Source organism: Amphiprion ocellaris, chromosome 19 (genome assembly GCF_022539595.1).
Source record: "Amphiprion ocellaris isolate individual 3 ecotype Okinawa chromosome 19, ASM2253959v1, whole genome shotgun sequence".
NCBI classification, from domain to species: domain Eukaryota; kingdom Metazoa; phylum Chordata; class Actinopteri; family Pomacentridae; genus Amphiprion; species Amphiprion ocellaris.
Window position 1 is genome coordinate 15,770,498 of NC_072784.1, and position 27,455 is coordinate 15,797,952.

The 27,455-nt window shown below is 40.7% G+C and overlaps 4 protein-coding genes and 2 non-coding genes across 7 annotated transcripts in view; 5 read left to right on the forward strand and 1 right to left on the reverse strand.

Annotated features, from left to right (window-relative positions):
- bcat2 (branched chain amino-acid transaminase 2, mitochondrial) overlaps positions 1-27,455 on the forward strand; it is a 242,702-nt gene that overhangs the window by 57,158 nt on the left and 158,089 nt on the right. The gene's annotated exons all lie outside the window — the stretch shown is intronic.
- On the forward strand, positions 113-9,241 carry slc25a39 (solute carrier family 25 member 39). Of its 2 annotated transcripts, XM_023293239.3 has the most exons (12): positions 115-277; positions 2,256-2,361; positions 2,498-2,557; positions 3,354-3,404; positions 4,076-4,185; positions 4,277-4,344; positions 5,618-5,742; positions 5,820-5,993; positions 7,096-7,205; positions 7,649-7,730; positions 7,827-7,907; positions 7,991-9,241. In XM_023293239.3, the coding sequence occupies exons 2-12, from the start codon at positions 2,265-2,267 to the stop codon at positions 8,107-8,109; spliced, it is 1,077 nt and encodes a 358-aa protein (XP_023149007.1). In that variant the 5' UTR covers positions 115-277; positions 2,256-2,264; the 3' UTR covers positions 8,110-9,241. The 2 variants fall into 2 exon arrangements, with proteins under 2 accessions (XP_023149008.1, XP_023149007.1); XM_023293240.3 differs by lacking the exon at positions 3,354-3,404 and having other exon boundaries at positions 113-277.
- Positions 9,923-14,066, forward strand: rpl3 (ribosomal protein L3). The gene is made up of 9 exons (XM_023293244.3): positions 9,923-10,000; positions 10,561-10,753; positions 11,277-11,445; positions 11,790-11,925; positions 12,123-12,309; positions 12,408-12,670; positions 12,758-12,853; positions 13,048-13,167; positions 13,929-14,066. The coding sequence occupies exons 1-9, from the start codon at positions 9,998-10,000 to the stop codon at positions 13,971-13,973; spliced, it is 1,212 nt and encodes a 403-aa protein (XP_023149012.1). The 5' UTR covers positions 9,923-9,997; the 3' UTR covers positions 13,974-14,066.
- On the forward strand, positions 11,959-12,051 carry LOC111584002 (small nucleolar RNA U83B). The gene has a single exon (XR_002747520.1). It is a non-coding gene; the product is annotated as a small nucleolar RNA U83B (small nucleolar RNA).
- On the forward strand, positions 13,724-13,856 carry LOC111584001 (small nucleolar RNA SNORA54). Its single transcript, XR_002747519.1, has one exon. It is a non-coding gene; the product is annotated as a small nucleolar RNA SNORA54 (small nucleolar RNA).
- The window catches only part of cacng2a (calcium channel, voltage-dependent, gamma subunit 2a), an 80,172-nt gene continuing 77,277 nt past the window's right edge, over positions 24,561-27,455 (reverse strand). The window contains exon 4 of the mRNA XM_023293242.3: positions 24,561-26,595. Within this exon, the coding sequence (XP_023149010.1) occupies positions 26,060-26,595 (536 nt within the window). The 3' untranslated portion in view covers positions 24,561-26,059. The remainder of the gene's footprint in view (positions 26,596-27,455) is intronic.

Here is a 27,455-nt window from a genome sequence, read left to right on the forward strand (position 1 = left end):
GCGGAGCAAAACCGCTGATCTCCAAAACATGCGCATTGGCCTCCTCCTGTTGCCAAGCTACGACCATCGTTGCCCTGACATGTTTGTGAGATCTTGAGAGCAGCGTGCGTGCGCAGCCTGTACCTCTACGTGCCCTCGGACTTTCCAGACATGTTTACGGCTTATCATCCAGGATGGAGCGGCCGAAGAAGTTGAGACAGGACAGAGCAGCTTAGCTGCTAAATGACATGGGTGAAGACACCTGTGTTTCGCAACGAGGCTGGCAACTGAAGTAGAGGTGAGCAACGTTAGCGTGATGAATTTAAAATGAACGATAACGGCTTCTGAAAACCCCTAGCTCGCTAGGTAGCCACTAAGCTAATCAGCACCGAGACGCAGCGGGCAGTTAAAAGATGACATATTTCAGAGAGGGCTGGTTTAATGCATTTTATAAATTAACTCACCGTCTTTCAAACCAACCGTTCCTTCTTACCTTTACTGGAGCTCAATATATAGTAATTCTGTTACAAGCTTCTGTTTCAGCCAAATTAGAAAAAAGAACATAGTGTACCAAAACTGGACTTCATGCACTACGTTTTGGGTTGAGAATCTTTTGAGTGAAGCTTTTCTGATCTGAAGGAGGCCTCTTTGTATTTTTATTAACTTCTGTCCTGTCAGCATGAGTGTCAGGTTGACATGGAGTGAAACGCGTTATATCTATATGCAGCATTGTGTAACTAGCGTGACAGTCGACCTTCTTTTTTGAGGGCACTCGCGTAACCACATGTCTGATCTGGGCACTTTGTTTTGAAAAGCAGCTTATTGTGCAGACAAACCATGAGGGCCAAGTGTCTATAACTGTCACACTAAACTGGAATAAACTCCGGGATCAGGACGAGACAGGGGAAACAAAGGGCAAGCAGACAGTAAAGAAGACAAGTTTGATGTTACATCTCCAGAAGTTCCTCACTGTGCATATTTTATGTGAGCAAATTCAGTCAAAACATCTGGGCTTTAGGTGTGCAACTACTGGTTGTTTCCATTATAGATAGTTTCATTGTCTGTTGTTGTTTTTGTTTTGTTTTGTTTTTTATTTATCAACTATTCAATTATTTTTCTTTGGTCTAGAAAATGGCGAGAAATGTCAAACTGTTTCCTAAAGTGTTTTTCTGCAAGTTATTTTGTCCACAATCCAATACATTTTACTTTACTGCCAAAAAGGAGAAAAGTAGCAAGATGCTTAAATTTAAGAAGATGGAATCAGAGAATTTTGAGTTTTTTCCTTCAAAAAAATACTCAAAACTATTAACTGATTATCAGATTAGCTGGCAATGAATTTAATAGCTGATAAGTGGAGCGCCAACAATTACATTTCTATAATTGATTAACTGAAGTAATTTTTTTGATTATGTGGTTTCAGTATCTTAAATCTGAAGTCATATCAATTAATTCAATATCGCAGTGTATGGTTATCAGCTAACTAATTAATCAGCTAATCAATTATTAAATTTATTAAATATGATTATGATACCCAGTAATTGTTTTTTTTTAATAATTTTTTTAAAGAAAAAAAGAAGTCCAAATTCTTTATTTCCAGGATTTAAAATACTTTTTGGCATCTTCCCTTGCGGTTGGGGACACAATAAGAAATTTGAGCACGTCACATTGAGCTTTTGGAAACACTCTGGCATTTTTTTAAATAATATGACAGACCAAGTAACTAATCAATTAATTGTTGCAGCTCTACTTTGCTGTTAGTGATGGATTTGTTTGTAGCTTATTTATCTGCATCCCCACTCCCTCATTTAGAAGTGGGCCACTGGCTGTATGGTGAGATTGGAGACATGCATGTAATAGATAAGCTATCAAAAGGTTTTAACAACTCCGCCTTAACTCGTGCTGCTCACATTAAAGAGAGGCGTCTGATTTGAATTCAGTAATAATTAGCATTTGTTTTCAGCAGTGTATCCTTTTCTTCTCAAGGACTTAAGCATAAAGTTTTAGAGCCTAAGTTGTGCTGCAGTTATGCTAATTTGGAGCATTTTAGCAGGCGGTATGAGATACTGAGCAGTCTGACGTAACAGGACACTGACCCAGCCACAAACTCAGTTTAAGGCTGCTGATCTTACGGGACAGCGACAGTCCTCCTTAATTGTTTTACATAACATGGAGACACAGACACGCCGGCTTGAACAGCATTCAGCAGGATCACAAACACCTCTGTGGAGTTAAATGCAGCACATTGTGTTCTCAGTGCTCTTTCTTTGGCCTGACAGGTGGGCAGGATGGGGGAGCGGACGGTGGGACGCCCCGTAGCTGCGATCTCTCCAGTGCAGCAGATGCTGGCCTCTGGCACTGGCGCCCTCCTCACATCTATATTTGGTGAGATTATAGAAATAATGACCAGGAAGAGCAACAATGGAGCTTTCCACAATCTCTTGTCATTTTCATCCACTTTGGTTATTGTTGTACAGCTCTTGTGTTGTTAATATAACAGAATCAGCTGATTTGTTTACAGTCACACCGCTGGACGTTGTGAAGATCAGGCTGCAGGCTCAGCAGACACCGTTCCACCAAGGTAGGAAATGTAGCTTCCGTGATTTAAAATCACACGTTAGCTTAGCTAATAAAACACTTCAGCCCCTTTCAGATATGCATTTCCACACGACATGAATCTGAACTGAACAGTTACATTAACAGAGGGACACACACAAGCAACGCATGGCTTAAAGTATTCCAGCACTGTGCTGGATTTCCGGCATGCGGCACCGGTGTTTGGCTTGAAAAAAAAGAAGAAGATAGGACTACTTTGCCAATTGAGTTCGTCTACCAATGAAATGAGGGGAACGCAAGTTTTGCTCTCAACCAAACTAATACATGAGAAGTAGAGTGGAGGCGGGTCGTAGAAAGACGTATCAGCTATAGATAAATACTTTGTTACATTGTGCCTTTCTTCATGTTAACTCCTGAGCTTTTAGTTTCACAGTTTTAAGACATCAAAAATTACTAGACTTTGATAAGGTGCTACTAGTTTAGATTTTGTTTGTGATTGCATTTATACACGTCTTATGTTGTGTGAATGACCAGCATCACGTACATACTGCGGTTCTCTCTGGCACTATAGGCGGTCTGTCTGAATGAAGCTGTACAGAACATATATGGAAAAGTGGCCTGTGTCTGAATGGCAGAATGTCCTCACTTTAACAGATTGACAAAGCAACAATGTTCCACATCCCATGTCTGAAAAGGGTTTGAGCTTGCTTTTGACAGCTGCTTGTAGGTGCCATTTTTATCTGAACGCTTTGCTCCTAATACTAACCCCACTACACCTGTCCTCTGTCTGTTGTTTGTCCTTTCTTTGCTTCGTTCCATAGCTTTAGTCAGCGAATCTGCTCCGTGGGGTGGTGTCACTCGCCCCTCCAAGTGTGAGTATCTGACACGCTAACACTTGGCTGCAGTTTGAAAACATGCTGGTGCGACACAGTTTTGTGTGTGCAGCCACACGCTCAAATCCAAACATCTCTGCCAGTCAAAACAAGATATGCAAATAGATGGACATGATTTCAGTCAGCTTAGATGAGCATGTTTTTATTTCACAACTATCATGTTGTAATTCTGCAGTTTGAAATGTCAAAGAAACACTGATAGTGTTCCTTGCTGTACCTCACTATTCCAGAGTCAGCTTCTTTTTACTCCTGCTCCCGCTTGGTTCTGTAACTTGTAAATGTAACAGGCCAAAATTTGTGGCAGAACTGGTTGCGAAATGCTGCTTTTTTTGGAGATTCTTTGAAGGTTTTGTCAGTGTTCAGCTCTGAAATAACAAACAGAGTAATCAGTGAACAAGCACAGTCCTGATGTTACCTTCTGAGCGGCTCTGCGGTCATTGCCATTGCCTGCATTATTAATGACATTTCTCTACCCTGTGACGGCTCGTACAGCTCAGTTTAGACAACATATTAACCTTTGCTGCTTTCTGTTCATACTGTGAGACACAGTTGTTTTTCAATTCTGACTTTTTAATGAATTAGCCTGTGATTATTCTGTGAAGCTTTGGGTTTTTTCTCTTCCTTTGACTTCTGGTTGTTCTCTCCCACAGGGAAGTGTTTCCTGTATTGCAACGGACTGATGGATCACATCTATGTTTGTCAGAATGGAACCAGTTGCACCAGCTGGTACAAAACACCAGCACATTTCAGCGGGACTCTTGTGAGTAGCAGCATATTAGAGGCTTTGCTTTTGTTTTCAGTCTTTTATCCATGAAATGACACATAATGTCATGTGTTTGCTTGTGCTACAGGATGCTTTTGTGAAAATCAGTCGCCATGAAGGACTCCGCTCTTTGTGGAGTGGATTACCACCAACACTGTGAGTAACATGTAGGAAATATGTGCAGTACTTGTAGAATTAATGTGTCAGAATTGAGATAAAGGGTGAGAACGCTGTAAATGTTTTATTCTGATATGCAGCTCTTAAGCATTGTTTTACTCTTGAGTGTCATAATTAAAGGATGAACTATTTCCTCTGTAAATGTAATGTTTTCTATATTGAGATTCATTAAATTCACTTAGTACTGCCTTTTTCATGGCAGGCCAACCAAATATTCCTTTTCACAGAGGAGTTTCACTATTTGAAATCTACACAGGAGGCTCCCCTGTAGTCAAATGTTAAAAGCCCATACCACATAACTAAAACATCCACATTCCACCCCCAGCTGACTGGACCTTTGCTGTATGTCATGCCTTCCTGTATCCAGTGCTAAAGAGTCTGCAGGTTTTTTTCACCAAATAATTAATCTTTTACAAAATATCTTGAAAAAATGAACAAGGACAAAATTCTAGGCTCCCCTGACCAATGATTTTCCTAGTGGACCAGTAGCCGTTAATAATTCAAGCCTTTAGTCCTAAGTCAAGATTTATTTTTCAGAGAAGGGGGAATCAGAAAATGATTTGAGAGAATGATATAAGTTGTCTAATATTGTTAAAACTGTGCATTATAGAGAAATACAACATTGTAGCAAATAGTGAGCCCTTCAAATATAAATGTTGCAAGTGCATGCACAGAGTAAGCTGCTGCAAAAGTGTTAATGATTCTGAATGGGTCTGAAAAATCAACAAGGACACTAAACGTTCACCTCATCCTCTGTAAGTTATCACAGAAACTGTGTGTTCCAACCTTCAGTCCATCAGTCCGTCCTGTCAAAGACACTTGACCTCTGCATAGCTGCTAAGAAAAGATAAGATAATCCTTTATTAATCCCACAGCAGGGAACTTTGCAGTGTTTCAACATCAAAGAGGATTGTGCAGAAACGAAGGGAGCGTCAGTAACACAATAAAGAAGCAATATGCAGAAGTACTGTTGTATTGTACAGATTCTTCTATATGCAAAAAGATCTAGATATTTCACAGATTCCACCAAATGTGGAGAATAACGATATTTCACAAGGTTATTCTATATGTAGAAAAAATACTAGGAATCTTTTGAATGTAAAAATGAATCATAATACACAGGTTTTAATGCATTGATGATGCATTGAGTGAAATATGACTTTTTTCTATGTGTGTGGCAGTACTGGTTGGAAAGAGTTACACGTTTCCGGCCTGAAAATTCATTTAAACCTTTGTTCATTTGTGTGTGTAGGGTTATGGCCGTACCTGCTACCATCATCTACTTCACCTGCTATGACCAGCTGCGGGACTTTCTCAGATTCGGACTGGGTCTTCAGGGAAGCCACGTCCCTCTTCTTGCCGGAGGTCTTGCCAGATGTAAGTGTGTGACGGTCCAACGTAGAATCCCAGCTGTAGACGCTTTTCTTTATTTGTGGCGTGTATCTGTGTTGCAGTGGGGGCTGTGACAGTGATCAGCCCTCTGGAGCTGGTCAGGACTAAGATGCAGTCCCGTCGGTTGTCCTACAGCGAGCTGCGGGTCTGTATCCGCTCTGCTGTGGCTCAGGACGGCCTGCTGTCTCTGTGGAGGGGCTGGGGACCCACTGTGCTCAGAGATGTACCGTTTTCTGGTGAGAGAGGCATCCTGAATATACTATATGTACACTACCATTCAAATGTTTGAGGTCAGTTAGAAATGTCCTTATTTTTGAAAGAAAAGCATTTTTTTCAATGAAGATTACATGAAATCAATCAGAAATACAGTCTAGACATTGTTAATGTGGTAAATGATTATTCTAGCTGGAAATGGCTGATTTTTAATGGAATATCTCCATAGGGGTACAGAGGAACATTTCCAGCAACCATCACTCCTTTGTTCTAATGCTACATTGTGTTAGCTAATGTTTTGAAAGCCTAATTGATGATTAGCAAACCCTTGTGCAGTTACGTTCATGGACATAAATAAAAGTGTGAGTTTTCATGGAAAACATGAAATTGTCTGGGTGACCCCAAAGTTTTGAACGGTAGTGTAGATGTAATATGTGGAAGGAAAACCAAACCAAAATCAGTCATCTTGAAATGTAATTAGACTTCATGCTGGTTATCGTTATGATGGAAAATGTATCCAATCCTCCACAGAAACTTGTTAAACTAACTCTGCAGCATATTTTACTGTTACTGTTATTTAATATCTTGCACATGTTTCACACAATTATTAAAATATGTCTCTTTCCTTGTTGTGTTGAAAACATCCTAACTATGCTGTTGAAAACTGAAACACTGAGCCTGCAGTTGGACAGGGAAGAAGTTTCTGTGAATGTTTTGACACTTTTTTCTAGCATTAAACTGCTAAATCTAGTGTTTAACATTGAAAAGATAGATTTGTCTCCATCACTCTTTTCACCATCTTCCCTCCAGGGCTGGTTTATGGTCTCTCAGATGTAGTCTGTAACAGAGAGGGGGGGTATTAATTTTTAAATATGGGGATAAAGCTGTACATTTTCAGACAGTCTCTCTAGGGAGGCAGACTTAGTGTTGCAGTCGGGTGTTGAAGCTTGTGAGAAAAATATAACGTCAGCTGCCCAATCATGGCATCTGTGTCAATGTTGTATTGTCAATTTTGAAGACAAAACTGAAATTTTACTGTAAGGTAGATATATATATATATATATATATATATATATAAATAAACAAATTAGCAAACAAAGTATCTCTGTTTGTGTGTACCTGCAGCTTTGTACTGGTTTAACTACGAACTGGTGAAGGCCCACCTATGTGAACAGTCTGGAATGCCTCAGGCCAACTTCTCCATCAGCTTTACAGCAGGAGCTATCTCTGGAGCTGTAAGTACCCAACAGTCATTCTGACACACCCCAGCTCTCTGCTGCATAAGTTAGCCATGTTTTTCTACCACTTTATGCCAGTAAATGGTAGAATACCTGATAACTGTCCTGATAAGATCCAATGATAGAGTTACTTCCTGCTTAATCTCAAGTGAAAATGAATAAAAATAACATGTATCTGTGAGAAACCTGTTCTTTGTCTTACTGATTAGACTGAACTATACTTATATAAATGTATCACTTTGTAACACTTTATTACCTGATACCGAGGTCAGCTAAGAGCAATGATTGCATTGTCAAGACCAGCGTTAACAGATTCAGATTGTAATACTTGATAAGCAGTAATCAAGCAGCTTCTGATATACACTGTTGTCCTTGAAGCACAGAGAATATGTGAGGGTTTTGTCCGAGGTGTAACTCTTCCTGTCTCTCCTGGTGTTTAGATCGCTGCAGTTCTGACGCTGCCGTTTGATGTCGTTAAGACTCGGAGACAGATTCAGCTGGGAGAGATGGATACTCTGGGAGGTCTGTCCTCATACATTCATGATGTAAACAGTAATGCTGTGTTAATAAATGTGTGTGTAGCGTGTTCTAAACTGTAGCTTACTGTATTCCTCCTAGTCTCCTTAAAGAAACCCACGTCCACATGGCACATAATGAAGGAAATATGGGCTGACTTGGGCTACAGAGGCCTTTTTGCAGGTACAGACTTCTCCTGTCTCAAATAAACTAAAACTATGTACATTTGCTCTGCTTGAAAGTGAAAACATGTTTATTTCCCACAGGTTTCATGCCAAGAGTGATCAAAGTGGCTCCGGCCTGTGCTATAATGATAAGCAGTTACGAATTTGGAAAGGCCTTCTTCCAGAAGATGAACCTTGATCGCGAGCGTCTGGCTTCCTGAAGGCTGTGTGACGCTGGTTGTTCGTCAGCAGGGGCAGAACGTGCAGACATTATGATCAAGGATAACGTGTCCTCAGACAGAAGGTAGAGGAGCAGGCTGATGATGAGGATTCTTTGCAGGGATGCCTCTCCCTTTTTCAAGAGAGCAGACTAGTTTTCTTGAAATATTAAACACTCAAGACACACCTGCATACTTAAACACAGTAAGGAGCTTGAAAAACAAGCCTGGATACTGAAGAATCTTCTGGGACCATAGACTTTATCTGTGCTGATTCATGCACATTTTTCAGGTTTCTTTTAAAAGAGAAAGACTTTTTTTTGTGCTTGTACCAAATTATTATACTCATCAAATGAAAAATCTTGGGGACTGAATGTCACAGATTCAATCTTGCCACCATCATCCTGACTGAAAACCTGCTAACCCACTGTGCAGGATAATGTAGGAACCTTGAAACATTCTTAAAGGGTGAATCTTCAAACCGCTGTAGCATGAGTTAGAAGAAAATCTGTTTTTCCGACATTTTGCGACAAACTGCATGGTGTGTCCAGCCCCATCCAGCACAGAGTCCAAATACGCTGCTCCACCTTGCATCGGCATTACTGCATCAGCCTGCATTCCAGTAGGAGTAAAACATGACCATTCTACATTTATCTGCTGTTTAGATGCCTGAAAAATCTGGTTTATATCTTGGATATGTTGGACTTTTATATTTGCAACAGAAGAGCTGTGAAAGAAATCCACAAAGAACAACTACAGATTTTTATGACAGTTCATGTATGTTTCTGTACTATAGGAAATGACATGCATGATCTTAGTTTCAAAGGATACACTGACTTCATGATGGAAACATAGAAGCAAGTTTTCATTTGAGCATGAATTGAATGCTATGAAATGTATAACAGAATTTTTCAGCCAGCTTCCTGAAATCAAACAGATTTTGCATCAAAGGAAAATGATTTCTAAAAATTTCTCTTAGTGGCATTCTGGCGATGAGATGCAGGAATTTCTTATCCACAACAGAGACACTGGATCATAAAAAAGAAATATTTCTGCCTTAATGTGAAAGATATAAGTGTGCGTTCTTTGTGTTTTTTATGAATTTAATTTAAAATAAAATGCTACAACAGCTTGATTTTTATTCAGTGACTGATTTATTCCCTGTGATATAGTATCGTAAGTGACCGCTGTTATTTTATCAAATATTACATGTACATTACTTACAATCAGGATTTATTTGAACATTGGGGGAATACATTAGATAGGTGTTTAGGCATTCATCCACTGGAATTGTTGACTAATAATTCATTTCTCTCATTCTGGTGAATTTTTGAATACTAATTTATTCATTTTCTGCATCAATTTATGCATGATATGTCTTATTTGTGTAAAAGAAAGCACAAAATTCAAGAACCATGAGTTAGTGTTAAAGTGTGAAATGTTATGCACAGGGACAATGCACTCTTTCGATTGAAATTGTCATTCTGATTAAGATGCATCCTGTTATCGTTACTACTTAATTAGGTACAGTACTGTCCTGCAAAAAATAATTGTAAAAGGAACAGTACTTGAATAATTTAAATATATATATATATATATATATATATATATCCCGTTGTGCTATGGTATGTCTTATAATGAAAAAAAGACAAAGTTTTAATACTGTTGTCATACAGCCTATATTCTGGGTACTACGTGTTAAGTTCCAATGAGTTATTATTGTAAAGCCAAATAGCGACATCTAGTGGCTGCTTTGATTATTACATCTGCAACTTAAAATCTCGGAGGCGGGTCTTCTCAGTGCATAATCACATTGACTCGCGATATTTGCTTCGGTATATAACTACAGTTCGCCCCTCTGTAGGCCTCTTTGAATCGGATTGGAGACAAAATGGTGAGCTTTCTCTAGATGATTCTTACGCTTCAGCGTGGATCTGTTCTTCATCTGAGGCATCCGCTGCTTAATAACTTATTTAATACACTCAAATTACTTTTATGGAAAATTGTAATACAGTCTAGGATAGATTTTTGAGGTATTTCAGTCAGAAATGTCAACTTACGGAATGCATGCATAGCCATACCGGCAATTCAGGCTTCAAAATGGCTGCTTTTACTAGGCCTTGCTAAAGTTTTAAAACACTTGGGAAGCTAAGTCATTACCAGTACGTTAGTTAGTTATGTTAATGTATTTTTGGAGAAAATTGGAAGCTTAAAAATAAAGTCTGGGTTGTTTGACACGTCATATTTAATAGCCGACCCAGAGGTTGGGTGGCTAACACGCTGCTAACAGCGAGGTAAACCTCAGTGCAACTCGACACCGGTAACCTAAATCTATCTTCAGTATGTGTAATAGCACTAAGGGTCACATGCACAAGTAGGTTAAATATTATTGCAGACAGCTCTTGGAACATGTTAGTTAGCCATGGCCCAGCTAACAGCTTGTTCTCTCCACAGTCCCACCGTAAGTTTTCGGCCCCGCGTCACGGGTCTCTGGGCTTTTTGCCCCGCAAGAGAAGCAAACGTCATCGTGGAAAGGCTAAGAGCTTCCCCAAGGATGACCCCAGCAAGCCCGTTCACCTCACTGCCTTCCTGGGCTACAAGGCCGGCATGACACACATTGTCCGTGAGGTCGACAGACCTGGCTCAAGTGAGTACAGTCAGGCCATAAATGAGATTCTGTTGTGCACCAAAAGGTGGATTGTGTGCTGAACATTAGTGATATTAGACCCCGTTCCACTGCAGCCGCTTTAGTTTGTAATAGCAGGAAAACGAGGTGTGACTACACAATAGCTTGTGTTGAAAGCATGGTCATTGTCCATGCTTTTTGGGATATTGTAAGAGATTGGTCAAGTTTTGCATCAGAACACCACATTTCTATAGGTTCTACCTATGATTATTTTTGCTGCTTATTTTTATATGCCTTCAAAGACACTGGAAGGTTCTGCAGTTTAGACAGTGATTTATAATTTAGTTTTAAAGTATCTGCAGTGGAAAAGGTCTGAGGATGACGCTCTGCCTGTGATGAGACTCTCGACGGGCGGACAGAATGGGTTTATACCCCTTGCTGAATGTCGAGTACTGAGTGCAGTCTATATCATGAATCTGAATAAGTCTCGATTTTTACTTTGACAAGCTAATTTCACTAAATGTAATGTATTTTCCTAATGCAGAGGTGAACAAGAAGGAAGTTGTTGAGGCTGTGACCATTGTGGAGACTCCTCCCATGATCGTGGTTGGGGTTGTCGGTTACGTCAACACCCCCCGTGGCCTGCGTTCCCTGAGAACCATCTTTGCCGAGCACGTCAGTGATGAGTGCAAGCGTCGTTTCTACAAGAACTGGTGAGTCTCAGAATGTACAATTAGAGCTGAGTTTTAATTAAACTGAAGCAGTTAGTTGCCAGTGGAAATGAAACCAGTCCTACAGGTTCACTGAGCAAGTCTAACATAACGGTGGCCCCTGTGGCAGCTCCGCTCGGGTGCCGTGTGCCCTGATGAGCTCCGGGCTCCTCTGGCCAGTGGAAAGTGCTTCTTAGAAACTGTGCCATGAGCCAAAATCCTTACTGGCTGATGCAGCCCCCTTATCCACATGGAGGGTGGGCGAGCAGCCATGCACAGTGTTCTTCCGCTGGCCCTTCGGGGTTATGAAGGACCTGTGCCAACCTTTTGTCACTTCGTGCTCTCAGGTACAAGTCCAAGAAGAAGGCCTTCACCAAGTACTGCAAGAAATGGCAGGATGACGAGGGTAAGAAGCAGCTGGAGAAGGACTTCGCTGCCATGAAGAAGTACTGCCAGGTCATCCGCATCATCGCCCACACGCAGGTTAGTGTATTTGAGGTGATTATTTAGTTTCCTGCATGTCAGTGATGAGACCACGGAACTTGCGTCAGGCATGGCGCCCGACACCCTGTGAGGATATCTTCCATGCTGCCTTCCTTCTGAGACTACAAAGCTAAAACTTTCAGTCCACTTCTTGTTATTTGTGCTTATGTTCTGTTCTGACTTGTGTTTCTGTACAGATGCGTCTGCTGCCTCTGAGGCAGAAGAAGGCTCACCTGATGGAGGTTCAGCTTAACGGCGGCACCATCTCTGACAAGGTGGACTGGGCTCGTGAGAAGCTGGAGCAGGCTGTCCCCATCGGTAGCGTTTTCTCCCAGGACGAGATGATCGACGTCATTGGTGTCACTAAGGGTCACGGATACAAGGGTAAGATCATTGATGTGTTCTAAATGTTTATCTGCAGCATTTCTTAGTGTAGCTCAGGTGCTTAAATCTGTTGACTTAACAAATGTGTTGTCTTATAGGTGTCACCAGCCGTTGGCACACAAAGAAACTTCCCCGCAAGACCCATCGTGGTCTGCGTAAGGTGGCCTGTATTGGTGCCTGGCATCCTGCCCGTGTGGCCTTCTCTGTGGCCCGTGCTGGTCAGAAGGGTTACCACCACCGTACTGAGATCAACAAGAAGATCTACAAGATTGGTCAGGGCTACCACACTAAGGATGGAAAGCTGGTGAAGAACAACGCCTCCACTGAGTACGATCTGTCCAACAAGAGCATCAACCCCCTGGTAAGGAACGCTTTCAAAACTGTATGTTGTCTTGCAGTACTCCAACCTGGGAGCAGCTGTGACTGAGTATCTTTTTTTGACTTACAGGGTGGATTTGTCCACTATGGAGAGGTGACCAATGACTTTGTCATGGTGAAGGGCTGTGTTGTGGGGACCAAGAAGAGGGTGCTGACTCTGCGCAAGGTGAGGATGAAGTGCAGCAATTTTATATTTGGACAAATTGTGATTGATTGTCTGACAATGTGGTGTAAATGTAGTTAACATTTGGTGAAACTGAAAATGCTCCTACCTTCTAGCTGAAAGATTAGATTGATCTGTATTGAACTTGTATTCTCATGAACATTTAGGTTCTGATGAGTTTTCTTTTTTCTCTCCAGTCTCTGCTGGTGCAGACCAGCCGTCGTGCTTTGGAGAAGATCGACCTCAAGTTTATCGACACCACCTCCAAGTTCGGTCATGGTCGCTTCCAGACCCTGGAGGAAAAGAAGGCGTTCATGGTAAGACTTTGTGCTTTCAGCCAAATTTTAGAATTCCTTATTTTCTTAGTTTTCCTGTTTGAGCAAGATAAATGAGGCACATTCCAGCCATGTCAGTCTGTTTAAAAACTAGACAACAAACATCTAATTTTGAAAAGTTCCATGTGCTGGTTCTGCATTTACTGATCAGGGTTTAATTCATTTGAGTTTAGTTTCCCTAAATGGCCATGGGAGGATATAAATTTCAACTTTCCATGCAAAAGTATTGCAGGCTACAAAATGTTTGCAGGATACTGGGTGATGTCAAACACCAATAATTGAGTGGCATTGTAATGGTGGTTTGGTTGATTTTTAGTTTTTTTTAAAAATGTGGATGTAGCTGAAATTTCATCAATTACTGGTTAATCAATTAAATTCTTATTGCTCTAGATTGTTATGCAAAAATAATATATGGTAATTTTCTGACATACTGTGACCTAATGTGTATTAAAGGTGTTAAGAGTCTTGAAATGTAACTTTAAAACCTTTTCACCATGATTATAGCATTGCAGACTGTTCATTGGTTTCTGTCGTTTCCCTGCACTGTTCGTAACCTGGTTCAGTCTTCAGTATGAACTCTGGGTTCCATTCCAGTGCCACAGTGAGCTCCAGTGAGGCAGGGGAGCAGTGCCTCTTTGTGCTGACTCCCTGTTCACTCTCTGGGAACACTGGCCGCTCTGAGCCAACAGCAGACTGTGAAAGTATTGGCATACGACTGATGGTCTTGTTTCTGTCTTCCACAGGGACCACTCAAGAAGGACCGTATTGCCAAGGAGGAGACCGCCTAAAGTCCCCGACTACAGACGATGTCTCTGCTGCACAGACTGTCACCATCTTTACTGTAGTGCAGAGTTATTTAATAAAAGTAAAAGCCAAAAATGTCTTGTCTGTTTGATTTGTTTTTTTTAAATGAGAGGCTTCTGTACATGCAGTAAAAACAGATGGTGCTTCTGTTAACTTGTGTCTTTAAACACCATGTTGGGAGCTTGTACGTGTTTGAACTAATTTCTCAAGTTTAGCCTCATGAAGCTACTTGTATAAAAACTCCAGCGTGGTGAAAGTAGCCAGATTACTACACTTTATAAATGAAGATGGCTCACATTGAAGTATTGGAAATACTAAACAATGTTAAGAACTGATGTGTAATTGGTTAAGTCAGCTAATCTTGAGTTAATCTGTTTTTGTTTTAATGCATAATTTGACTCAAACACTGAATGTGACAAAAACCCATCAGTTACCCAGAGCTGAAACTTGATCCAATGGCCACAATTTTCCTAAGATGAACAATAACTCTTGAGACTACAACCATGAACTATTACTGTGGTTGTATTTCCTGTGCTCTTTATATATCTAAATTGATAAAACTGAATTAATTGGACATAAAGAAGCAGGAAATTAAATGTATTTTAGCTGTAGTTCTATAAATGCATTTAGTTAAGGTTTAAATTATACCAATGCTAATAGGATGTTTTTATATGATCTGTCTGTAAATTTCAGAATGATCCAGAAGCTGTGTTTTGTCAAACATTCAACTCAATTCTAGGGTCTGGATAGTTGTGAAAATATAATTTTTAGTCAAGTGTTTTTAATTAAAGCAAACCAAGCCTCTTTCTTTCCCCCATCTTTTGTCATGTCATTACTGAAAAGAAAAAATGCTATTGGTAAAATTCAAGTCCAAATTTGACCTAATTTTGGGCATAACTACATTCTACAGTTTGTCCTTTCTAGACAGAAGAAACCTATCAGTCAAAAAAAATAAATCACTGAATCAAAATTTAGCATGACTTTGTTCCTAACTGCACATTCCACCTCCACTCTCCCATTGAGCTTTTTAAATGACTCGTGTGTTGCAGCTGAAAAGGTTGATGTCAGCTGTGATGAGAGCAGCCACCTATGCAGAACTGATGGACAGCAAGACACTGGGTTTAGCTAACATTGCATGTTTTAACTGGCTATATGTGTCCTTGAGCTGTAAGGCTTGTAGTCGGCTGACATCAGACCTCCAGCAGTCACAGTACAGTAATTAAGCTCCCAACATCATCCATTCTGACTCATCACTGCCAAAACCAAAACCTCCACTTCAGCAGGTAATGAGGGAGACCCTGAGAGGGCTCCACGGGCCATTTAGACGTCCCGCAAAAACGCCTCTCCGAGACATCTCTGCATAATATTCAGCACTCTTAGCAGAAATGTGGATTTACTGTACGGATTGTCAAGGTCCCACCCACCTCCTATTAACCTGCAGTCGAGGGAGTTGAAGGACAACTGTTCTCCGCTGAGCAGCATTTCAAGAATTTCACGTTTTCTCTACCAAAGCAGTTCTACAGCGAGGAGGAGGGCTGCTGCTGCACATGGAGGCAGCAGGGTGAAGCTCTGTGGCCAGAGGACAGTCATGGAGATGGCCCCGCCGTTACATAACCCCTCCAGAGGCTCTGACCTCTGCCCCGCTGCAGCACAAGCAGAGCTGCCGTTCAGAGCTGGGCTTTACGTAACGCCTCCTCGCTGCTCCGTGTCACACTTTAACGGGCCACAGCCGGCCCTTTAATTGCTCCCCGCGTCCCGCTCAGGTGAGGCTCCGAGTCCCAGCAGGTGATCTCTTTATGACCCCGTGCATCTGCTCCAAACAGCAGCTCTGTGCACTTTTCATAAAGGCCTGTCTGCACCGTTTCACCCCATTAGTCCAGTCCTCCATCATCTCCAACGAGCTCTGCTCACAGACCAGGACGGAGGCCTCACAGGCTTCAGGATGGGAGGTAAAAATATGTGATTATCTGCAACAAACTCTACATTAACAATAGGTTATTAATTCAGTTTGATAAGAATGTTAAATTTGAAATATTCTGACATGGAACATATAAATGAACTCTCTAAGAGCAAGAATGTGAGACCCAGGTTAGACACTGAGACACAAGAAAGACACACAATGATGTGTTTTTGTAGTAATTTAGTGGCACTTGGTGTTAGTTTTCTGGCTGTTATGCTTCACTATTTCTTTCTTTTATATCAATTCGTGGTCATTTAGTGTCTCTGTTCACTTTAGGCTCATTTTGCTTCTCTTCCTGGTTCTGGTTATTGTGGTTAATTAGTATTTCTGTTGTTTTGTGCTATTTTGTGATTGTCTTGCATGACTTTTTAGCCATTTTTGCAGTTGTTTTGAATCAAATTGGTGTCAATTTGTGGTCATTTTATGTTTTTATAGTTATTGTATGTCTCTTTAGGGTGACTTTGTCTTTCTGGTTGTCATTATTGTGGTTAATTTGTATCTCTTAGGGGTTTTTTTTTGCATTACTTTTGTGTTTCTCTTGTATCACTTTTCAGTCATATTGCCCTGCTTTGCAGTTGCTTCACATCTATTTGTTGTAATTTGGTTTAAGTTTGTGTTCATTTCGCATCTCTGCCATTTTTTTGTGTGTCTCTTTGTGGTCCCTTTGATTCTCCTACTAGTTGTGGTTATTTTGTGGTTGTTTTGCATCTATTTCTTGCATCATTTGTTGGTGATTTGTGACTTTATGGTTGTTTGGCTTTACTTCAGTTCTTTTGTGTCAGTTTGGGGCCATTATGCATCAATTTCTCACTTTGTGTGTCTAGTTGTGTTGCTTCACTTTTGTATCAGTCTGTCATCTATTTGCGGTCATTGTGTGCATCTAGTTCATTTATGTCTCTTTGGAGTCGCTTTCTGGTTGAGGTTGTGGTGATTTATTTGTATCTCTGTTGTATTGCGGTTATTTTGCATCTGTTTGTGGCAATTTGTTGTCAATTTGTGGGAGTTTTGTGTGGGCTGTTTTGCTTCATCTTTTAGTTATTTTGTGTCCATTTGTTGCCATTTTGAATCAGTTACTCATAATTGTATGATCATTTTGTGTGACTCTCTGTACATTTTGTATTCATTTGTTGCTATTCTACCCAGCTTTGTGTCTTTTTATGTCAGCTTGTGGTCCATTTGTGGTCATTTTGTGGGTCTCCGGGTATTCTGTGTCTCTTTGGGATTGCTTTCCTGCAGTGGCTATTGTGATTTTTTTAGTTTTCTGTTGTTGCTTTGTCATTTTCTGCACTGTTTGCTTCTTTTTTTAGTCCTTTTGCATCAGTTTGTGTCCATTTTGTGTCTTTGTGTGATCCGTCATTGCTTTGCATCATTTTGTAGTAATCTTGTGTCAATTTGTGGTCGTTTTGCATCTCTTTGTGGTCATTTGATTGACTTTCCAACAAGAAATGTTAACAGTCACTTCACAGAGGTTGCTCTCCGCCTGTCTCCACCCGCCCGACCCGCCTCTGATTAGTTTAGTCCTCCATCATCTCAAATGAGCTCTGCTGAGAGCCACGGACCAATGAAGCCAGTACTGTGTGTGACTGTGTTCTATGTGTGTGTGTCTGTGTGTGCTACCATGCAGCGGAACCTCCAGTCCAGTCCTGAGGTAGCAGCTGTTGTTCGTGGGACAGCAGCCAGGTAACCAGGGTGCATGCTGGGACAGCAGAGAGGAGGGCCAAGCATTTGATTTATGTGAGTGTGTGAGAGTGTGTGCAGTTGCTCGCACATATAAGTGGGTGTGTGCATCTGCGTGTTGCTGCACTTCCTGGCATCGCCGACGTCCGGCTGGCACCGAGTCAGCGGCGGGCCGTCCTGCAGAGAGAGGGAAGTGGCTGGGTGGCTGGGTGGCGTGGAGTCTGACAGGAGGACACACTGTCGGAGACGACCACACACTCTGGACCATTATTCCAGTCGATGGAGGCCACAGGCTGCTGCTGATCCCACAGTCACCGTCTCACTGCCTGACTGCTACAAGAACCTGTTTCTGTGCTTGAGCTGGGTGGAAAATACTGCTGAAATTACTTATCAACGGAAAATTCATTAACAATTTTGATTAGTCATTTAAAGATCCTGAAAATCTTTTGTTTCAGTCATCTTCTTACTGTAAGGAAAGAGCACCTGCACGAACATTTCTGGCCAAATTGAAACAGTTTCATTTTCTCAATAGGGAATTTTCTACATTTGTATTTTTGTTTTTGCTTTGCAGGCTGATCACTGACATTGGAGCACAGTAAAACTATTTTTTGCAGATTTTGCTAGATGTAAAGGCAAATCTGTTCAAAACTGTGTGGCTGTTAGCTTAAATCGCTCAAATCTTGATAAAACCACAACCATGTAATCCTAAAGAATAAATAAATAATACCTAGTGATGCTCTTTACCAAATCTAACTGTGATGTTGCACATTAGAACGTTAATATTTACGCTTATAGGGGAAATAAATTGAAATTTGAGTGTATTTTTTAACATGAAATAATCAAATATTTGTTGGTTGCAGCTCCTTAAATGTGAAAAGTTGCAGCTTTTCTGTTATTTATGTCACTGCAGATACAGAATAAGACATTTACAGATGTCACCTTAGGTTTTTGGAAGTTTTAATGGGTGTATTTCAGTTTTTCCTGTCATTTTATGGAGTCAAAAATACAATGCAAATTTGAAGGTGATGAGAATTCAGCAGCAGACTGGGTGGAGTTTATATCCGCAAGGTGAACTTAAATGCCCTCAATGGTTTAGTGTTGTCTGGATGTGTGGCTTTTACAAAGACTACATGTGTGTTTTTATGGCTTGTAGTGAACATATCTCTCTTGACATGAATGTTGGAAAACTGTATAATTGATATTTTAATGAGAATAGGAGGTAAAAAGTTGGAAATAAATAACAAATCCTATTTTTTTCTTCCTGGCAGGCATCAAATGATGTACGTGTGTCTGTTTCTGAGCTTGAAAAACCTCCTCACCTTCACACTGATTAAAGCTTTACAGCATCAGGAGTCGGTGGTCGTCTCCAGTGTGTGTCTGTGTAGAGGACAATGAATCGGAGTGTTTCTCTGGAGGCTGGCAGACTGCAGCTCCTGCACCCCTGCACCGAGGCATCAGTATTCCAGGCCCGTTCGTGGACACAGCGTTCCCTGATCTGACGGAGGCAGCAGCTTCTTCTCCCAGCTGGCCAGCAGAGGGCAGAGCACAGCGCTCCATTTACTTCACGCATCCCAGAGTACTTTGTGTGCAGTAGCCTACTTTGGATCCTCCTCTTTATCTCCCTCTCTTCTTTTTTAAAAAACTGCCCTCTATTCAGAGCAGGATTTAAAAGCTTCAGATGATCTGTGAAACAGCAGTGACACAGCTCGGGCTGCTCTTTGGTCCACGTCTTTCTTCTCCTGCAGGAAACGAGGAGGCTTCTTGCAGCTTGTATCAGCAGTGGGGGTGATGTGAATGTGTCATTTCAGACTATGTTTGCTCCAGTGATTTTTTTTTTCTTTTTCAGCTGGTTGCTTATAGCTCTCTGTTGCCACTCAACTCTGCATGACCCAAAAATAACCCGGGGTGAGCGCAGTCAGCAACTGCTCTGTGGTCAGCACAAACAACAGGCACATATTCAGTATTTGCATGCACAGGAGAAACGTAAACATTCTTCTGCACAGAAGGCCACATTTCAGGTTGCATTTTGTTTCCAAAGCAAGTACTCCTCAGAGAACGAACGCCAGATTCTCTAGCCTCAATTTAAAGTTGGCGGTGGCTTTGGAGGCGTAGCTCCCATGGGTGCCTGCATCGCTGTCCCACAACGTTGTCCAGTAAAGTCACAGAAAGGTCATTAGTGGGTTTGATGTGAGGTTATGTAACCCAGCAGCTTGCCAGAGACCCAAAGCCAGGCTCGAGCGGAGCCAGTGTGTTTATGCTTCATACTCCCAGTTCAGGCAGGGTGAGGCCTTATTTCACCTCTTCCAGCCCAATACCTCCCTCCACTTCTGTGATCACACAACTACTGCTGCTTGCTGCAAAAACACTAACATTGCCACATCATGACCAAGAACAAGAGATGGAAGAGATGGATGGACAGAGGAGGAAAACACAAGGTTAAGTGCTGGAGGGGAAACCTGGTGGAAACTGAAGATATTCCACTGGATGTAACTTCCTTTTCTGCGGAGATGTAAGACGTGTTGGCCTAAATGTCAATGCAATCAAACTTTTGTTTTATCAAATCATTATTTTTTTATTAAACCATTCATATGCAGTGTTACGCTCAAATTGTCCTTGTTGTGCATGGACTTGTAGTGTTGATTTTGTTGCTTTGGCCTTGATTTTTACCTGTGAAAATATGCTAACTGCCAATAGTTCATCAGATTATCAAAATAAAAGCGAGTGTACCTGCATTGTACACAGATTATCAAAATAAAAGCGAGTGTACCTGCAGTGTACAAAGATCTCTTGTCTTTGGCCTGGCAGGGCCCTGATCCGGCTGTACGGTGCAGCCGTGGGTGGATCTCCCGGCCAACTCTGTTAGCCTGCCAAAAAATAGACAAATAATGCATAAAAACAAGAGGACTATGTTGAAGGGCATGACTCACTCCCTTCTGTGAGGAGTCACAGAAAAAAGGAGAAGGTTCTAATGTCAGCTGCAGAAACACCTTTAGTCTTGTAACTGTTCTACTTTTTCCAACACATTTTTATACCATTTTCACCATTTCAGAGTGTCACATCCCAGTAAAAACAAGCAGTTTTATGTTGTCCAACAGTAGTTTATCAGGCCTGGCAGGCTTTAGCTTGAATATGTTAACAGTCTGTCCAGTGGTAGCATGCCTAGCTGACTGACTCACAGCTGTATTTTCAAATATATTGTGGATTTACAGGTTTGGGAAATCTGATAATTGCACAAGCCAAGATGGCCTGTATTTGTTTTTAAAAGAGGTGCAGCCAAAAAACACTGAAAATAATAACATCCAAGCATAAATTTATTCACTGTGTCTCTTGTCCAAGTGTGTTTTCTGGAGCTTAATGGTTTGTATAAGAAACAACATTTAGTATTTAATATATTATGTATATTACTTTGCAATCATAGTAAGGCCAACAAGCTCCCAGTACATTCAGATAGATATTTTCATTTACTTGGACATGTAGTTGTAGCCTATAAATTTTATCATTTTATCAGACATACTTTTTTTTTTAAAGTCAATTGGAAATATTTGAAAGTCTGGTAGAGATCCAGTTGTCAACCAACTTCAGAAATTTTAGAGTTAGCTTTTGTCAGCTTGTTGCAGGCAGTAAGAGCTGTTATTGCAGCCAATAAAATCCACTGTTAACAGCTGTAAAGGAGAAATCTGCTTTTGTTTACTTCTATGTCAGAGATCTATTTAGATCTATTTAGATATGAATTTGTTCTCAGCCAATCTGTGATATCATAATTGATAAGCAATATACAGCCATTGTATATATATTTAACAATATTAAAATCCCTTCAACAGGCAGTTAGTTTCAAACTGAAGTAAAAGTGAGATGGAGGAAGTTAGCATTACCTTTCACTAGCTAGGAGCAACAGCAAAAATCTATGATGCTGTTATTTCTGCTGATAAAATCCACTTTTGTTGTCTAGAAATGAAAAAAAAAACAATTTTGTTTACTTCTGCATAAAAGTTGGGGCCCATTGTTTTTAAAATTACTGAGAATTTTTGATAGTACGTTTCCTAATACTTTTACCAAAACAGAAAACAAATGTAATTTAGCAAACAGTCCTAATTTAGCTAAGCTAGCTGTGGCTCTCGACGCCACATGATTAAGGCCAAACAGTTAAAACCTACAATTTGAATGTTATATATAGGCAAGAGAATAGTTTATGAAAAAGTAAGTCTGAAACTCAGTGTGGGGCCAACTGTGGCTCTAACTATCAATCAACTCAAGGAAGTTAGCATTAGCTGTCAGTAGCTAGTTGCAGCTAATAAAATCTGTTGATGGTTACACTTTGGCTGATACGGCTAAGAAATGAGAAACTGGCTTTTGTTTACTACTGCATGAAAGTTATGATCTATCTTTTTACAAAATTTCTGATCATTTTATTGACTGCTAATGTTGGTCATAATTTAGCTACTAACTCCATATTAGAGGTCAGTCAAGTCTAAAGTAACAATTTAATGTCATATATGGGCATCTGAGGGAGAACATTTTATTAAAAAAGCGAGTCTGGAACTCAGTGTGGTTTGATTTAAAAGGCTGACAGCTTATCCTCTTCCTAAATTACATATGAGGGCTGAACTTGTCCTCAAACTTCCAAACTGTGATAGTGAAGTGTTGTTTTACAGACATTCACGGCCCTCCGTCCGCCTGCTGTCTGGCAGATCCAACTCACGGCAAAGCGCAAGACAAGACAATTCATCATGCTGAAAAAGTTATGAGAGAAGTCAGAGACGACAGCCAGACAAAATGGGGTGGATATGCCTGAAAGGAGGCGAGGAGAGACAGAAAAAAACGGACTTATTCATTCCTAAAACATATTAAAAAAGTGACATTCAGACAGCGGCACCGAGGCCAGGTGCTGCTTTGTGAGAAAGCCAGTATCTCTAAGCCTCTTCCCCAACACACACACACTTTCTCTTTAATGTAATCCAGGCTTGTAAAATGGCTTCTGCTTATGAATTCTGAATAAGGAAGGCTATACATAAAAAAAACCTATTCATTTAGACTGCTACGTTAACATATTTTCCCCTCAAATTTATGGAGAGCAGCTTATGTCCGTGAACTCAGATAATGGTTAATCAGGATCTCAGCACTTTTTCTAAGAGAAACTTTTTCCCTTATTTGATGAATCTCTAAACATGCCCAGAGCTTTTAGGGACATCTGCACATACCGAATCACACACATATTCTATTTATGCTGCGAGTTTTATTTATATTTCAGGGATGACCGCTCAATGCACTCAAAGCACACATACGTGAAACACGCACCCAACAACAAACCCCCTTTTTGTCTCGCAAATAGATTTGCTTTGTAAATCCGGCGTTACTTCACACACACATGCACACTCCCAGCAGTCTGTCAGGCCTTGAAAGCAATGCTTTTAGGGCGCTGGGGTAGAAAGGTGTTGGATGTTGTCTTTACACGGAAACCTGCGCTAGAATAGGCCTGCCGGTGTTATTGCAAACCTGTGTTACTTTCCCAGGAATGCCACATCCTAGAAAGAAGACTGTTTGTGTCTTACATGCCGTCTTCTTCGAGGCTTTTTAGATAGACCAAGCTGAAAAAAAAAGCTTTCTCATGTATAAAAGAATGGCATTTGAACAGCAGGAATCAAAACTACCACATAGCTTCTTCTGAGGTTTTATAAATTGTCGTTTTTTGTTAAGAGAGCAGAGCATATGTTCTCTTTCTGTACAATCTCAGGACATTTGATGGCCAGTACAGATATTTTTGGATTGTGGCTCCCAGTGGTCCATTGTGTTATCACCATTTTACAACAGCAGGCTGAAGCTGTGGCTTTATGTCTGACAGCTCAGCTTTTATTTTTATGAGCGTACAAAGACTTAACCCAATATTTTTTGGAATGAAGTTGCAAAATAGCCAGTATTTTGTATAGTGGGAAAAACAGGCCTTCTGAGAGCATTTCATCTATATTTCTGTAAGAAACATGATAGATATGGAGAAAATCTCAACAAGTTTTGGTGATGAAATGTCACAGATTCTAGTCAAACGTGGCTAAAGTGACTTATAATCTTGTAATTATGATGAAAAATATCAAAATTACAAGATCCAGACTGCATAATTAAGAGAAAAGATTTTCAGAACTTCATCAAGTTTTGAATATTTCTTCAGTATGAAAGAAATTCAGTGACAGTTGTCTGTAAGTCCAACAAGACACAACAAAAAGAGACAGTTAAGAGCTAATTTGACTTACTTAATTCATAGGATTCATGCTGTCTTGTTAAGTTGCACTTTATACCAACTTATTTCTTGTTAAATTTAAGACTTTTATTGTGAAATTTTTCTAATTGCTAGTTGACCTGAATTTGGATTTTTTTCAAGAGAGAAAGAACACTTACATTGATATTTAAGCTCATATTCATGAAATTATATTAGGTAGCGTTATTGCCTATGCACTTTCACATACAGATGATTGATTACCAATTTCACCTTTTAAAGATCATATAGGTATGACATATTTTCTTGCAATTATGTTATCCAGATTATATATAAAACATACTAAGTCAAGTCTCCAATTATTGTTGCTTTTGTGAATGAAATGTGCCTCTTTTCTTGTGAAAATCCTGGATTTGCTCAGTAAAATTCTTTGAAAGAAACATTAGCAGGAAAAATAACTCAATACTTCTGAATGAAATGCTCACTACTCATGTCCACACTGAGGTCAAAACCTGAGATGAGGAGAAAAAAATGAAGATTTTAATTTCACCAGAAGCCAAAAAGATTGAGAACCACATCTCAATTTGACAAATAGCTGTGATTTTTTCTGTCCATAATAAGGAGGAACAGCTTTGTAGATATGCTGATGTGCCAGACACACAAGTGTTAGCTGACAAACAGGAAGGTGTCATAGGGTAAAGTGAGTTAGAGACACGCAGTGAAACATGGTGATTTGTTCCCCCTAGGGTTCGTATTTTATTCATCAGGACTTGATGCATCCAAGTATAGGATCATTCGGTTTTGGCACCTTTAAAGATTTCATTTTTCAATTTGAACAACACATTAAAAATCAAAAGAAACAAAGAAATGACTAAGGCTGTGTGAGTTTTAAAAATAAAATACATACATACATATATTTATATATTTATAAAGAACTCAACCAAACCGTTTAAAAAAGCTGTTTTGTTCAATGTAGATTGTTTGGTTTGTCTCACAAAAGCAATAATTTAAAATGAACTAAATAAATAAAAAAAGAAAACATAAGAAAGATACACATGAAAACATTAATACTTTAGCGCCTTTGCTTTTTTTTCCCCTTATAATTATTAACCTTTAAAACTTAAGTTTCTCAAGAGCAGATTTGCTGTAATTTTATAGCATGCATTTAATTTCTGAAATTGTGAGTCACTTAGCTTCTCTTGTACTATTTCATATTTAACTTGTTTTTATTTTTGTGTTTGGCGTCCTCTTCTTTTCCTTCCCCTCTGCTCCTTCCTTTTTTATTTTGCAGAAGTCGTGTTTGGAGTCTTTGCTTTGTGACCCCTTCGGTTGGCTCTTTCTGTTAAAGGGGTTCGACTCTCCCGTAACGACCCCCCCAAAAAAAGAAAGCGAACAGGGACTGAGAAAAAGACGAGAAGGTTCTATTAAAAGAATAGATATTATTCTACTGTTGACTGTCTGCGTCTGCCTCTGGTGGCATCAGTCGCTGCACTGCTGCTACCTAAAGCACCTTCTCTTGTTCTCGACCTTCGATTGAACGGATACTAAAAGAGTCTTTTCTCGTGTTACCAACAGCACTTGGTTTAGTTAACTTGTTTTTTTTTTCTTTTTTGCTTCGGTAAAGTCTGTTATCTCTTGATTATTAACGTAATAATTTATTTATAAAAGTAATACATATATATATATATAGTACCTTTGTTAGAGATTACAGATTGGGGTAATTCTTACTGAATCCCAAGCTGTAACAATTCACAGTTTTAATGCAAAAAATGAACAAATGAGTCAATAAATAAAGAGGTGTGTGTCTGAGCGGCGGGCTGGCTGAGGGGGAGCTTGACCTGTTGCTCCAACCGAACTCGTGGGGCAAAACTGTCAAACCAAAGGGCAATGAAATCATGAAATCAATTCTTTATCTCATAAATGCCCACCCCTCCCACCCCGTCCCTGTCAGCGCCCTGAATCTCATAAACAAACCCTGCGCAAAAAGATGACAGATCTCACTCTCTTGGGACAACCTGACCCACTCTTACTCTTCTGCCATTCAATCCAGGAACACAGCAGACTTGTTGAAACTCCCTCAACAATGGTAATGGAAAGTCATGCAGCTGAACAAAAAGAACAAATGTCTATAAACATGGAAATCCATCTTCTCCTGGGGCGTTCTGTACCCAAAGGGGTTCCCGTGTCTCCTGGTCTCAGCCGGGCTGGCCTGGCCTGTGTCGACTCCCTCATACAGGCGTGGTGCGGCGGTTCGCTGTGTTGGTGTGGCTCGAGTCTTTCAGGTCCTTCTGGATGCAGTTGTGGACTTGCAGGAAGTTGTGGTCCCTCTCAGAGTTGTAGGTGGCGGTGGGCGTGCCGGAGGACTTCAGGGTGTCCCGGGGGAGCGTGTACATGGAGATCTCCGTAGATGGCAGCGCACTGAAGCCCTTGAGGCCCACCGGCGAGGTGTCGCGAGAATGTGACGGGTCTGTGGAACGGGAGGAGGAGCGCGAGCGGCGCCTGTAGCGGTAGCGGTAGCTGGGGATCCGCGTTATGGCCGAGCCTTGGAGGTAGTCGGCTGCTCGTGCCCCTATTCGCAGCTGTCGATGGCGGTCGATGAACATGTGCACGGCCAAGACGCCCACCATCTCAGCCATGATGAAAGAGAGGGCGCCGAAGTAGAAGGACCAGCCGTAAGAGTAGCTGTTCTTCTTCGAGTCGCTTTTTGAAGGGTCCCCCGCGTTGGCTGATATGTACACAATGATCCCGATAATGTTGCTCAGGCCTAATGGGATGGGAGATGTAGGATGGGCATCATATGAGGAGGGAATTGTGGGCAATGAGTTAATGGGAAGATGAGATGGAGAAAAAGGACAAAGAGAAGAAGAAAACAAGACAGAGAGTATCAGTGGTGATGAGCTCATAGCCTTATTCTTGGTAACTGAATATGCAGTTACCATCAGACTAAGTGTGTTTAGAGTGCTGATTCATGCGCTGTACACAGTGTACCAATGCTGTCCGACTCTCCATCCAACATGACTGATATTAGACTCCTAATCTTTGCCCTTGCAGTGAGAAACAGGGTGGCTTCATGTCTTAATGCAGATCATTTGAGACAGAGTGTAAAATAATCCACATCAGAGCTGGGTTCTGTACTGGAGTCCATCATATATCCATATACAGAGTATGTACAGTACACGGTTGTTGGTTTAGTCACACAAATGTTTGACATGGTATATCTGGGAAGACGGATCATAGGGAAAGTGTGTCAAGGACACCATATTTTTAGAGATGAGTCCCAATGGGTGGCTTTTAGCCCAGCAACAGAATCAAGAGAAGAGAAAGGAAGACAAAAGAAGAAGTGACTCGTAACTGCTCTACAAGACACGACCAACAGTCCAAGATGTTTCAATACAGTCCTTTGGATATATGCAGTTTTAATTACAGAAGTGGGTAATGACAACCACTTAGAGCAGTGGTTCTTAACCTTGTTGGAGATACTGAACCCCACCAGTTTCATATGCGCATTCACCGAACCCTTCTTTATTGAAAAATAAAATACGATTTTTTTTCAAATTTAAGACATAGTTATATGTTTTACTGGTGTACAAAATGAACCGTGCATTAACATCACTTGTGTTCTTG

Coding starts and splice junctions, on each gene's coding strand:
- rpl3 (XM_023293244.3), top strand. Junction 10,754..11,276: donor GGTCGACAGACCTGGCTCAA/GTGAGTACAGTC, acceptor TTCCTAATGCAG/AGGTGAACAAGAAGGAAGTT. Junction 12,671..12,757: donor ACAAGAGCATCAACCCCCTG/GTAAGGAACGCT, acceptor TTTGACTTACAG/GGTGGATTTGTCCACTATGG.
- slc25a39 (XM_023293239.3), top strand. CDS start 2,265: ATGGGGGAGCGGACGGTGGGACGCCCCGTAGCTGCGATCTCTCCAGTG. Junction 3,405..4,075: donor TGTCACTCGCCCCTCCAAGT/GTGAGTATCTGA, acceptor TCTCTCCCACAG/GGAAGTGTTTCCTGTATTGC. Junction 4,186..4,276: donor CACATTTCAGCGGGACTCTT/GTGAGTAGCAGC, acceptor CTTGTGCTACAG/GATGCTTTTGTGAAAATCAG.